The sequence below is a fragment of the Notolabrus celidotus genome, chromosome 5 (genome assembly GCF_009762535.1).
Source record: "Notolabrus celidotus isolate fNotCel1 chromosome 5, fNotCel1.pri, whole genome shotgun sequence".
Classification (NCBI taxonomy): domain Eukaryota; kingdom Metazoa; phylum Chordata; class Actinopteri; order Labriformes; family Labridae; genus Notolabrus; species Notolabrus celidotus.
In genome coordinates, this window is record NC_048276.1 from 35,161,324 (window position 1) to 35,176,101 (window position 14,778).

Here is a 14,778-nt window from a genome sequence, read left to right on the forward strand (position 1 = left end):
CTCCTTGTAGCTCTATGCCTCCTCTGCCTCCATGCATCCTAAATCTCCAGAGCTCTGCAGCAATAAAACTAAAACTACAAACTACTCCACTAACTTCCTGTTCACCTGTGATCTATAAAACAACTGACCTGATCACCCAACAAAACAGTCGTTATCACCTCTTAGGGATTAAATCACTAAACGTGAACACAAAACTATCAGACAATAATTATACAAATACTGAGTTTGCTCAAACACTTTGTGAATTATCTTCATGTTGATGGCAACACCACATAAACAAAGCAGAGAGGAGCAGGAAGCAGGAGTGGTGGAGTGGACTTCGGTGTAAGGAGGAGGGTCAGCAGTGATAGAAGGATGTGGAGCTACAGACTCGTCAGAAACAGTGACATCTAGTGTCTCCTAAAAGCACAGCAGTCCTTTCTCGTTGATGCTCATAACTTTAGTTCAATATGTGAGAAAGAAGGAGCCTGAAATAAAACTATCTTTATTGATTATGTCCTGATATACAGCGTTACATTTACATACTGTTGTGCACTGTGTTTCAGAGAAGTAATAACCTTGTATCGTCACACAGTCTGAATATAAAGCATCAAGGAATCTGTTTGGTGTACATTTTTTTGGCTCGTCTTTGTATTCATGATTTATGTCTGTCACACAGATATAAGTCATGAATTTAGTGTCACATTGTGATGCATGAAAGTTTATGTGAAAGGCTGATATTCATTCAATTAGCTTAATGTTGACTCAACCTAACTTCTGGTCGACCTAGCGAGGGGGAAAGAACGGTGGACCTGAAAGACAAAACTAATCTACAAAAGATGAAACACTTTTACAAAGTTGGAGACGAATTGACATTTTGGAAAACATTTTAAAATTTTATAGAACAAAATTACATTAGCAGAAGATAATAAGATAGATAGATAAGATTATAAAACACTAAAATATTAAACCATTAAAATAAAATATGATGCTGTACTTAAAATGAATAAATGAATAAATAAATAAATAAATAAATTAATTAATTAATTAATTAATTAATTAATTAATTAATTAAATAAATGGAAAGTGAGTAAAATTTGAACTAGATAATAAATGAATGAATAAATAAAAAATTAATTAATTAATTAATAAATAAAAAATAAAAAAATAAATAAATTCATAAATAAATAAGTAAATAATTAACTAAAGTAAGGTGAAATAAAACTTTTATAAGAATAAGACTCAGTTAAAAGCAAGACTAAAAATGTTGGTCTTGACTTTGCTTTAAAAATGTCGATACTCTGTGCAGCCCTCAGATCTTCAGGTATGTGTTCCACAGGCGAGGGCCATAATGATTAAAGGCTGCCTCCCTGTGAGTCTTTGTTCTAGCTTTTGGTACCATTAAAAGTCCACTACTTATGGAGGGAAAATAATAAACAGAGGTGTGTTCACCTCAGAGCCTTTCAGGAAGAGTATAGCTTTTATTTTACGGCCAACAATGAAACAGTGTAAAGAAAAAGAGAGTCTAGATTAAGACAGTTATCATCATATAAAACCAGTAGTTTAGTCCAGGGTTTTCTCTGAGCTATTAAAGGAAATGATGTCACCTGTCATCCCAGGAAGACTCTCGTAACTGACCTGAGGCCTGTTACAATCAGGGTAATCCTCATGCTGTTACTCCAGTGCTGGGATTACTGTGTGAAGGGTTCTATATTTACACGAAAAGTTAATGACACAAGGATCACACAAGTTCATTTTTGGGCATGTAATGAGATTATTCAACAATATAAACATTACACAGCACACAGCTTGAGAGTCAGGTGAAGAAAGGAGAACAGAAAGAGCCAGAAAGACGGGACAAGAAGAAGAGGCGTGGATAAACACGGTTAATCCACAATGATCCTGTGAGTCAGCTTTAGTCCTGGCTACATAAATCTAGCAGGACCTCTCTGAGGGACATAAACAGAGGCAGGGTAGTCCCAAAGAAACAAACATAAACAATAAACAACTTCTCTTTCTTTTGGATTTTGGATTATTACACCGACAGGGACGACAGCAGAGGAACATGGCACTGCTGAAGTCGGGCTGGGTTTGGAGGCAGAGTGAGTACAAACAGGATTTAGGTTTAGACCTGTCGAGAGGGAACTGTTTCTGAATGTAGTGATAGAAGATCTGAAGCATTTCAACTTAATTTCCAACATAAATTATTCTTTGTAATAAGTATATCAAATAAAAATGTCCAAAAGGTGAGTTTCAACTACTGCAGAATGAAGATTTCTAGTCTTTAAACTGTTTATCTCACAATTTACTTTGATGTTTACTTTAAAATAGAGAAGAAATAGAGATCAGAGGAGGACATGGACTGTGGGAACGATAGGGTATATCTATTCGTTTTAATTTCCAGTTATTAATCAGTGATGCGTTTAATGTGTCCTGACGTGAAATGAGGAAACACAGAGAGATGGGAAATGATCTAAAACAAACGTCTTAGTGCTACTGAAATGCCCTATGTCCTGGCATTGGTTTTATGGATAAAGAAAGTCATCATGTAGCCACAGCTTGGTCTAGCTGCTTTAACCAAAACACTTTATACAAATTATGCAATATGACCAGAGGGCCGATGTGTCAAGCTTTCCATCACGCCCCACATCCTAATTTCAGTTCTTAGAGATGTTGGTGTCTTCAGTAACTACTTTACTTTATTATATTTTAATACCCTAAACACTTTCTATCTATAAAAGAACGTTCTGATATAAAACAACCTCTGTAACTCATAATCCCATCAATCCTCCCTGGTTATGTCATTAATTGGCTTACCTGAGACAATCAATGGAGAAGAATCTTCCTGAAAACAGACTGACTGACTTTTTATTAATTACAAGTCTTATTAATGATATCATGATTTTATTTGAGTGAACCCATTGGTCAGTTTGAGTTCATGGTTACGACAGTTCACTGATGGATCCGTTTCTCTTCTCCAGCTTCCGTCCTGAAACGCTGGAAGTTAAACTGGTGCGACCTTTGGATAGACGGGAGTCTCTGCTTCTACAAGTCTGAGAGCAGGCGGGATTTGGAGCATCGGATCAGTCTGAAGCTAACATGTGTGGACGTCAGATCTGGACTAGAATGTGGAGGTAAAGCACGTACAGGTTTCTGCGGTGTTCCACATTAAGATGGATTCATCTAGATCCTACAAACATACATATGAAGGCTTAACGGATTCATATTATTGGTATCATCAATGGATCAAACATCTAGAGCAGGGGTCAGCAACCTTTAAAGGTGACATATCATGCAAAATTGACTTTTTAATGGTTCTTTACCTGAAATATGTTTCCCTGGCATGTCTACAAACCCCCTGAGAATGAAAAGAATCCATTCTGCCCCTGTTCTGATTTCTCCACCTTTCTGTAAATGTGTGTGAAACGAGCCGTTTCAGACTTCCGTGTTTTTGTTACGTAACAACAATATCCGGTCTGTCACGGAGTCAGAGCTCGGAGCTTGTTCAGCCCATAGACTGTATTAAATAATACTGAATCCCTCCCCCGTTTTTCATTACCTGCACAAATGTGTGCTAACAAGGAGCTCAGGAGGGAGGCATGCTAGTTGTAGGCTGTCTTAATAAACACAAAGGTCGGTTTTACTCCCCACGTCTGCAGATTTGAAGATCTAGTGGATGATTTTTATTTATCATGGATAAGTGCTAGCGCTAATTAGCATAGCTACATAGCTACATGTCGTAGCTGTAGCTGTGTACCAAGACACACGTCGACATACTGATCAATAAAACAACAAGAAACACTAAATCTGTGACCAATCCTTCATAAAAGGTCCTGCTGCCTTTCTGGTAGAGGTCGGTTTTACTCCCCAGGCCTGCAGATTTGAAGATCTAGTGGATGATTTTTATTTATCATGGATAAGTGCTAGCGCTAGTTAGCATAGCCACATAGTTACATGTTCGTAGCTGTGTACCAAGACACACGTCGACATACTGATAAATAAAACAACAAGAAACACTAAATCTGTGACCAATCCTTCAGAAAGGTCCTGCTGCAGGCGCCTCTCCGTCAGGATCAGATTCTGGATCAGATTCAGAGGGTTGAAGTAACGCAATCTATGAGCAGCCGTGTATATTCAGCCAACATGTAAACATTAGATCAACGTGCTGGAGAGCAGAGGCACATCCACTTCCTGAGGGGGGCGTGGTCAGAGAGAAAACAGAGTGTTCTGAGGAGGACTGAAGAAGAGGGGTTTTCAGGCATGTCAAAATCTGATTTCAAAGTGTTTTTTTGAGCATAAACTTTAAAGACATGTTTTGGGGACCTCTTAGACCAATATATATTGATGAAATATAGCGTGATATGTCACCTTTAACACTCAAAGAGCCATATGGACCCGGTTTCTACAACAAAGAAAACAGTAGGAGCCGCAAATCCTTTTTGGCATCTAAAATGAAGATAACAGTGCATATATATTGTTTTTGCACCTTAATGCTATGTATAAAGAACTATAGTGTGTTGCTTATGAAATCAATGAAGTGCTACAGGGGAAAAAACATGCTGGGAAGGTTTATGTCATAAAAAGCCAAATTTAAATTATCCATCTACAAAACAAAAACGCTGTGTGTCGTCATCCTTCGTGTAGCAGAGTGTTGATCTAAAATTGTGCACTTTTTTTCAAAGCGCACTACTTCACTGAACAACATAAAATACATATTTGCAAAGTATAAGTGATGATGTGTGAGCCCGCCGGCGGGAATTACAAAGATTGTGATGCATATTTTGAGCGAGAAAAAATGAAACAAATAAAGCTGCTTTTTATTTTAATGTTACAAGTTCATAATAATCTTCAATATTTAGAATGACAATAAAGAAAAACTAACAAACAAATATAGAATACACTAAAATTGATTACTCATCATTTATTTTCCATAGCCACAGGGAGCCACAGCATAAGGATGAAAGAGCCGCAGGTTGCTGACCCCTGAGGCACTAAAAATGACAATAAAGAGATGATCAATTTGTCGCTGATGGCCTTGTTTACCTTTGAGGCATTGTTGTAAATGTCAGTCTGATTCAAGCCAGTCCAGCTTCAGACCTCCCCAGTGAAGCACCTCCACAGTCAAGGCCGGAGACACATGCAAAAAAGTTTCAGAACAAAATCGTGTTAAACTTCCAGTTTAACATTTCAGTCCATTTTTTTTACTGAAGTATGCAGGATGTTAGAAAATAAAATCATGTGTTCACTTCCGGTTTAAAGTTTTAGTCATTTATTTTGATAACTTGACATCATATCTCATTTATACTTGTTACTGATTTATAAAGTAAGAATGGAAAAAGAACTCTACTGAGTGGGAAATAATGTGAAGAAAAACAAAGCTCATTGAGTCTGCAGCTGGAACTAAGGCTCTCCTCTTACAACCCATCTCAGCTGAAATATACTTTTAATATTAAAGTACATTGTTACCTCTTTACTCTCATTTTATTCTGACACAGCACGGCACTACTGGCTGCAGACTCTAGATATAGTTAAACTTATATTTTTTAAGCTTTTTAATCATTAAGTGCTTCACTTTAGAAAAGTAAAAAAACACAGAGACTGAGAACAATGATAGCAGGTTCTTTATTAAGGAACTTTATTATGACCCTGCCCAGCCTTAAACATCATGAGGGACCCATCACGTCTCAGACACTCTGTGGGTTAAAATTGGTACAGGTTACACCATCTTTTGCAGCATTCGACTGCAGGCTTTGAGCTTCATGAATTGATGGAATGATGAATCTACAACAGATAGAAATACTGTTACAGGTCAAATCTGATCGGTAAACAAAGTTCTGATTTAACAACATTCCGTCACGCACGTTTTCTCCTTATGACCAGAACGTCAGTAAAAGTATTCATCTTTATTACAAACTTTAAACCTTTATAGACCACAAATAACATGATCTGCAAAACCTCTTTCAGAAGTTTTTAACCAAGCTCAAAAAAGAAAAGGCTTGTTCTCTATGAACCACATGCACGCTAACATTCGTGTAACTACTTTAAACCAACAAAAATACAAGGTACTGGTGTCACATTCAGTAGTTTGATTAAAGTCTAAAATAACTTCAACTGGGAAAACTGAAAATATTCAAGTTTGGAACATAAAGACTAGATACTAGAATAGACACCTACCGTTGTCTCCAGGCGTAATCACTACAACAAATTACATCACTTCCAGACCTGACTGTGGAGGTGCTTCACTGTGGAGGTCTGCAGCTGGTCCCCTCTCATCTGTTTCCAAATCCATCACAGTAATTTTAATCAAAACTATTAAGATGATAATCATCGATTGTATAAATGGAATGGATGGTGATGTCTCTCTGATGTCTTACTTGAGCACTTTATTGATTGTTGTTCACTCAAACTGCTTTTCACTTGATTCTAATTTTTTCATAAAATCTAATTTTAAGTTCTTGCAAAAAAACATTTTTTGTGCTCAAAATTGTGGCGCAAATATAACGCCATAAAAAGGAAGACCTGAGTTACTTAAACTTATACTTTTCTATGGGCAGGCAAAAGAGCTTCCTTTAACTGGACGAAATTATGTGCTGCAAATGAAGATGGAGGTCTCAGTCTACCAAGAGTGGATTGGTACCACTATGCCTTTTCTCTTTATCAATTGTCCAAAATATATAATGCAGAAGATCAAGCTCCAGCATGGGTTTCAATTGAGATGGACCTCACAGAACCTTTTCCCATTCAAGCTTTTATCTCACAAACAGAAGGAGAAGTACCATTTAGAAAACCACTGTTGATGTTTACAAGGGAGACTTGGAGAGTTTCACATCAGGTCACAGGGTCAAACCCCTCTTTTACTAAAAAGTCATCACTCTGGCACAATAAACTATTAAAGGTGGGCAAGAAAACGTTTTACTGGAAGACATGGGCTGAGGCAGGAATTTTCTATATTGAGGATGTTTTTAAGGATGTTACATTTATGCCATTTGAAGAGATGAGGGTTAGATACAGAATCTCGAAAACAGACTTTTGGAAATATCTCCAGTTGAGAAGCTGTGTAGAGTCTTTACAAAGAAAACTCCCTATCATATCTCAGACAGCTGTTCAGAAAATATTACAGGATAAACGATCGAAACAAGGCAGGGCATTGAGTTTTTATTATCTTATCTATTATCTAATGAGACAGTCTAATCCACCGAAGATCAGCAGAATCAAGAGGGCTTGGGAGGAGGACCTTCAGGTGGAAATTAATAACGAGGTGTGGAAGGAAATTGTTGGGTCCTGGTGTAGGACGTCTAGGGAAGTTCAGACTAGATTAATAACATATAAGATAATTCATAGAGGGTACTGCACTCCCTGTAAGATGGCAAGACTGAAGCTATGGGAGTCTGACATTTGCTGGAGATGTGATAGGAGTCGAGGCACATTTTTACACATGCTTTATGAATGCAAAATGACTTGGAGTTTATGGAAAAATGTAGTAGCATTTCTTAATCAAGTACTGAAAACCAAGTTGCTGTTGAGCCCTACGCTTTGCATTTTAGGTATAATAACAGAGGGGGTTAGACTGTCACATCGCCAGACTCTGTGGTGGAGATTGGCTCTAACCACAGGATGTAGGATGGTGCTCAGACACTGGAAAACTAAAAGTAGCATCTCTTTTAATGAATGACTGGGAGAAATGAGTAAAATAGCTACCTATGAACAACTCATTTTTAAGGTAAATAACAGACAGGAGATGTTTTTGGACATATGGAGCCCCTTTATGGATATAATAAAATACGGTATAACTACCTTTGTCTTTACGTGTGATGAGAATGTGTGAGTGGTTGCGATGCACTCAGCTCGGTGTTTTCCCAGTGAGAAATTAGCTTTTTGTTTGTTTATTTTATTTTATTTATCTATTTTTATTACTGTTTGTTTGGTATAGCTATGCCTTTCTTTTGTCATTGACCTTATCACTACTTTTTTGTGAAATGTATTTGTTTTCTGTATTGTTTTATTTCATCATGAATTTGGCACTTTCTTGAAAACAATAAAAAAAGTGAATTAGAAAAAAAAAAAAGGAAGACCTGAACTGCTTCTTATGAGTAACAATAGATGCCAGTGCAGAAAGTACAATATTCATGTTTAGTTTGTTGAATTAAGATCAAATATTCTCTTGAAACAGGTCTTTCTTGTGACATCTTGGAATAAGATATTTTGAGTAGATATTGGACACATTCACTTGATTTCAGTGCATATCAGGCCCAGACGACTATAAATGTGACACACAGCCTCAATAAAACATGTATCTCAATGTAATGACATCTTTAATGGACAGTTATCCAAAATGTGCACTCCAGCTCTCACAGCTCTCCTGCAGGTTTTCACTCTTTCATTCATGAAGCAGCTGAAATGACCAAACCTTAGTGTTTGACTGAGACTGATATCAGCAAGTATTTTTCCGTTAAGGACTTCTTTTATGTTTTTGGGGTTGTAGATGTGACTCCACCAGAGAGTAACCCCAAAGAGAACCGCATCGTGATTCAGCTCAGAGACGGCTCCAATGTTAACCTGTGTGCAAACAGCGAGGATGAATCCATGTAAGTACTCTGAATCCACAAACTTCTGTGCTCTGCCTCTCCTAACATCCATCCGTCCACTCCTCATCCATGTTCTGTGTTTTCAGAGCGTGGAAACTGTCTTTGCTGGAGACCAAGAGGAACCCGGTGAGTGAAGTGTGCTCTCTGTTCGAGCTGAAACATGATCTCTCTGCTCTCAGTGCTGTTAGGTGTTTCACCCTCAGAGCTTACATCCATGTTTCCTTCATGTAGATGTTCACATATGACCCGTACGATGACTCCTACCAGGAAGTTCCCATCAACAGATACCAAACGGTTTACATCACACCTGGAGCAGGACCAGGTATGTTACCACGGGGATGCAGGGAACACAAAGTCACAGGGGATCTTTGACTTGATAAAAACAGACTCAACATGCCGAACATTTTCAACACTTTGAGGTCAGTAAGAATTTTCTGACCCTTTCTTTTTATTCTTGAAGCAGAAGTTAGAGCGCTCTGTGCCAGGAGACAGAGGCTGGAATCCTAAAATAAAACTGAACTGATCTGGTTCTGTAAATGGACTCTGTTTATATATCTCTAGTCTCCAGATCACTAAATAGCAAGGGTCCCAAGGAAAAGCACCCATCACTATTAACTGATCCCATCCATGCACCACCGGCACAGCAATGGAGGGTTTGGCCAATTTGGGGTTAAATGTCTTGTCTACAGGGACACTTTGGCAAGTGGACAGCATGACCCCTGCAAAGTAGGGGCGTGCCCAGACTTTTTTGACTGGGGCTGCCTAACTGAGGCACAGACTGACTGCCAGCCTGTTACAACCAGTGGTGGACAAAGTCCACGTCTACATTACTGAAGTCAAAGTATAGATCCGCCTGGTCAAACATTACTCCAATACAAGTGAAAGTTGTTCAGTCAGATTCTGACTTGAGTTAAAGTCCTGGAGTACTTTCTTTTAAAAATACTGAAGTATTCAAAGTATTTTTTTTAAATATCTCTAAATGTATTTTCACAAAGCATGAGGTCAGTCATGTTCTGTTCTGTTTATCTAGAAAACATGATTTCATATCTAAAAAGTCTACCATGAAATCTAAACTAAGTTACTACAAGCACAGACAAGTTTACAATGTTCCTCTGGAATCAAAGCAGTGTGTTAGCTCCAGACCTCCACATGCTTTCTCAGGTTAGATGCTGATTTGATTTTGATTTGATGTCTTTAATTCTTCAGCTGACTTCAAAGATAAAGTCGTAAGTAACTAGAGCACTGATAGAAATGTAGAGGAGTCAAAAGTATGATATTTGTCTTTAAATGGAGTAAAAGTAAAAAGTTCCCCAAAAAATAATACTCAAGTAAAGTACAGATACTCAAAAAATGTACTTAAGTAAATTTACTTTGTTATTGTCCACCACTGGTTACAACACTGTTGAAATAGTTGATTTTAATTAAGTCCCAAACATAGCCTTGGATTTTGGGTTGGCACCTCCTCTGGACACGTCCCTGATGCAGAGGTAGTAGATTCTAACAAAATAATCTTATCCTGATATTCTCTATCAGTAAAGTGTCTCTTATCGCCTTTCTTCAGCGTGCTATCAGTTGTCTGGTTTGACACATGACACCACCCCTTCACAGTAGTTTCAGGCATTAAAATTACAAACAGAAATTGCCCTTCTTGTTGCTGATGGGCACGTTTGCTTTTGTAGCTAATAAAGACATCAGTATAATTTTCGACCTGTTGCACAATCAGGGGTACTCGGCTGGAGGTGAAGCTTCCACCAAAACTCTGCCCCCTGGTGGCTGGCTGCAGTATAGGTCAAAAACTCAGTCTCCTCCATTCATTTGAATGGGGCTGCAGTCAAACTTTAAAAACTAAATACACGTCGTACGAACGTTTCTCTCATCCGTATGCTGTAGTGATATGTAGTTATTATTTGACTGTTTTGTGTTCAAGGCCTCTTTTTTCTGAACAGTTTACTTTTCGTTAGTTATTAGAGGTTAAAAAACGGGGTTTGACTTCCGGATTCACTTTGATTGACAGCTGCAGTAGGGGGAAACTCCATAGGATCTCGTGACGCTATGCTGTGGGGTGGAGCTCGTTACCCTCAACACTCATTATTTTCTAGAAAAACAGAATAAAAACAGGAATAAACAGAAGAAGTAGTTAGGATAAGAACCTCTTTTACAGGGACTGTGAGTTAAATACTAATATCTTATAAACCAGTGACAGAGTTTTGTGTTCAGTCAAAATTCCTGGATTTCTCAAAGATAGTGTGAATGATTTTGTTTCCATGTGAGGAGAAAGTTTCTGTTTCTCTGTCATTTAAAACAACTTCTGTCATTTGGCAGAATCAACAAACTCATTAGCTTCAACAATTTGCAGAGCGCTGCGGGTGGTGTGTGCATGCATACATTAATCAAACGCAATCAACAGACGAAGACATAACATAACCCAAACAATGTAAACAACAGCACACATAAGCATGCAGGACACTTACCTGACACCTGCAGAGCCTGTACCTGCATCCTCCTCCTCCTCTTCTTCCTCCTCCTTCTCCTCAGTTCTGTCGATGGTATAAAACAAACATAATCCAGGGAAATGAAAATCTAGAGAAAGACTTTTTTCATAAATCACATTTTCAGCCTATCCACTTAGTTTCACTCACCTGCTGAGCGTCTGCCTGATGAAGAGGTGGAGCGTTTGATTCTGCTCACTCAGTGTGTTGGTTGGGCGGTGCATTAAATCTAGCTAATGAGTAATAGGAATAACATCAAACAAACAATACCAGTGGCTAAATGCGTTTTAAAAATAATGATTAAGTTCTGATTGTTTTGCTTACAAAATTTTGATGGCTTCATTTGTAGCAGGTAGATACACCTGCCCTGCAAATATATAAATACAATAGGCCTTATCAAACAGAGACCCCTCCGTCCATTAGAAATAAGATACAAAAGGTATACCTAGTGGAAGGAGGCTTCAAATGTGTGACAGTCTTAAAACTTCTAGAAAATATTAATCTGTTTGCATATTGAACAATAACTTAATGCTCAAGAGAAATATCATGAAGAGGATTTGTGTGAGGCACTGAGACAATAAAACAAGTGAGCTTTACCTCCTGCTTTAAAATGCAAAGCCAACTACGCACTAGGGATGGGCAATGATTTTCAAATATTCAAATATTCGTTCACTTTGTGAAAACCGAAGAGTTACTTTGAATATTCTTTCATTTTAAAAGTACAACTTTTTATTGTTTTTACCGGTGCCTGGTTGTAATACAGTATTCCCTCCAGATGGTGGCTACAGAGCGTCTTAAAGCTGTTTGCTAACTGCATTAAGTAACAGAAGAAGAAGAATGCTAACTTTATTTAATAGCAAAAGAAGAAGAAAACATTAGCGACAGTCACTGTGATTTTCTCCATTTCTGAATCTCACTCTACTACACAGGTATTTCCAGAGACTGAGCATGGCTGTAACATGTAAACACACACGCCACGCTGCGTCACAGAAACACCAACATGAAGATCGAGACAGACACTGTCAGTGCACGCGACTAGCAGCACCTCCTCCTGCTCTTTTACCAAGGCCGAAACAAATTTACATTTAGGAAAACATTTTTACAAAATCAGAAACACTTTTAAAGGGACGGAACATTTCTACCAGTTCTGAAACAAAATTACAAACGGCAGATTCAGACGGAAAAGGAATGTACCAACGATTTTCAAAACAAAATAAATCTGTAGTATAAAGGTGTGCAACAGCCAGGGAATTCATTTGACATTAACCATGTTCCAATTTAAATATTTTGTATCAGACTGATAAGAGAACACCTAAAAATGTGTTCCTGCCAATCACAGCTATATCTGGTATTCAAAATAAATGTATATTCTTAATTTCCAATGGGTTTTATTTTGAAATTCCAAATCAGATATAGCTGTGATTGGTAGGAACAGGTATTCTCTTATCAGTCTGAATCAAACTGTTTAGTGGACACAGGGTTTTTTAATGTCAAATATAAATCAATTCCCTGGCTTTTGCACATTTTCAGATTACAGACGTCTTTTATTTTGAAAATCATTGGTACATTCCTTTTCAGAATCTACTGTTTGTAAATTTTGTTTCCGGACAGGTAAAAATGTTCTGTCCGTTGTAGAATTGTCTCATTGCTTGTAAAAATGTTTCTGATTTTGTAAAAGTTTTCATCCTTTGTAAATTTGCATTGCACTTCCCAGCCACCGTACTACTAAGAGTCTGATCCCATACAACTCAAAAATGAAACAGCATCATTCTCAATGGCTAGCTAGTAGGCTAGTGATGGGCTCTTGGTTTAAAGATAAAGGCTCAATGAATGGCAATTCAGTGTGCTTTCACCCCTTTGTTGAACAGAGAGCGCCATCTAGAGGAGTCAAAAAATAAAACTACTGGTTCATGAAGCTTCATTTGCCCATCACTACTAGTTTGTACTCTTAGATACAGCATGATGTTAATTGTGTTGATAAAAGCCCAATTTTGAGTAAACAGGATACAAATTTGAGTGTGCAACCTGTCAACCAGGAGAGAGAGGATGTAACGATGCATATCCACCCTGTCATCCAGATACTGCTACCTCTGTTTATTATTATTATTGCCAACTCAAGTTTTATTTATCTTTTCAGTGCTGTATTTATCTTCAACTTTTATCCTTACCCTTGTATTTATCTTAACAATTTCTTATTTTATTTTAATGCTTTAACTTATTTTTATTTACATATATTTATTTGTTTATTGTTGACCACATTCATTAATGTAGGACATTGTAGAAGTGTTTGACATTCTCTTGGCTCTTCCTTTCCGATGATTTTCCACACATGGATGACTCAACAAGTTAAACACAAGCATTAAACCATCCTTATCCATTATCCATCCTCTGTGTTTCTCTCAGGAACCCACCAGGTGATCGTCCATAGGGACCCATACGACGGAGTGATGGAGAATCTGGCACTTGGGTTACTGGCAGGTGTAGCAGCAGGGACGGCCATGAGATCCTTCCTCTGGATGCCCTTCTTCTTCTGCTGAGATCATCTTCATCAGTGACATGATGACTCTGCACATAGCCTGTGTGTTCTCATGGGCTGGATGTACTGGGACGTCTGCGTGTGTAGAAAGCCTTTTCTCCACCTCTAGCTGTAAGCGCTTGTAAACCCAGTTTGCTGCTCTTGTGTTTGTTCAGTTTCTTTGTGGTATGAGACTGAAGATGCTGACCTGTATGCTTTGTTTTACTCTGTATTTCCTGATTGTATATAAACCACTAAATGTATTCAGACACATTTACAATCATCAGGGAGGTCATTTTGTAACTGAATGTTCTTTTGTCTGATGCCTGAATTTTACACTTTAAGCTTCACTGAAGTGTATTTTTTAAACGGTATATCCTGTACATACATTCATGCAATGCATTTTGAGAAGCAATGTTTATCTTAGATTATTTACAGCATGCAAGAAGAAACTGAAAATATAGTTTTGGATTGTATTGTGTGACTAATTCAATAAAAAAGCTAAGTGAAGGACAGCTGACTAACTTCTTCCTGAGTTCCTGATATTCATATTACTGTTTGAAGATAATATATATGTATATATACAGTGGGGCAAAAAAGTATTTAGTCAGCCACTGATTTTGCAAGTTCTCCCACTTAGAAAGATGAGAGAGGTCTGTAATTTTCATCAGAGGTACACTTCAACTATGAGAGACAAAATGAGAAAAAAAAATCCAGGAATTCACATTGTAGAATTTTTAAAGAATTTATTTGTAAATTATGGTGGAAATAAGTATTTGGTCAATAACAAAAGTTCAACTCAACACTTTGTAACATAACCTTTGTTGGCAATGACAGAGGTCAAACGTTTCCTGTAAGTCTTCACCAGGTTTGCACACACTGTAGCTGGTATTTTGGCCCATTCCTCCATGCAGATCTCCTCTAGAGCAGTGATGTTGTTGGGCAACACAGACTTTCAACTCCCTTCACAAATTTTCTATGGGAGTTGAGGTCTGGAGACTGGCTAGGCCACTCCAGGACCTTGAAATTCTTTTTATGCAGCCACTCCTTTGTTGCCCGAGCGGTGTGTTTGGGATCATTGTCATGCTGGAAGACCCAGCCACGCACGTTCCATCTTCAATGCTCTCACTGATGGAAGGAGGTTTTGGCTTAAAATCTCACGATACATGGCCCCGTTCATTCTTCCCTTAACACGGATCAGTCGTTCTGT

At 37.9% G+C, this 14,778-nt stretch overlaps 1 protein-coding gene across 1 annotated transcript; it reads left to right on the forward strand.

Moving 5' to 3' along the window:
- The first annotated feature begins 2,029 nt into the window (after positions 1–2,029).
- On the forward strand, positions 2,030–14,075 carry plekhb1 (pleckstrin homology domain containing B1). The gene is made up of 6 exons (XM_034684101.1): positions 2,030–2,081; positions 2,961–3,113; positions 8,462–8,564; positions 8,651–8,690; positions 8,796–8,886; positions 13,457–14,075. The coding sequence occupies exons 1-6, from the start codon at positions 2,045–2,047 to the stop codon at positions 13,588–13,590; spliced, it is 558 nt and encodes a 185-aa protein (XP_034539992.1). The 5' UTR covers positions 2,030–2,044; the 3' UTR covers positions 13,591–14,075.
- The last annotated feature ends 703 nt before the right edge of the window (positions 14,076–14,778 follow it).

Excerpts from the sequence above, each read along its gene's own strand:
- plekhb1 (XM_034684101.1), top strand. The coding sequence starts at position 2,045 with ATGGCACTGCTGAAGTCGGGCTGGGTTTGGAGGCAGA. Across the intron at positions 8,565-8,650 it reads AACAGCGAGGATGAATCCAT|AGCGTGGAAACTGTCTTTGC; the intron begins GTAAGTACTCTG and ends CTGTGTTTTCAG. Across the intron at positions 8,691-8,795 it reads TGGAGACCAAGAGGAACCCG|ATGTTCACATATGACCCGTA; the intron begins GTGAGTGAAGTG and ends TCCTTCATGTAG.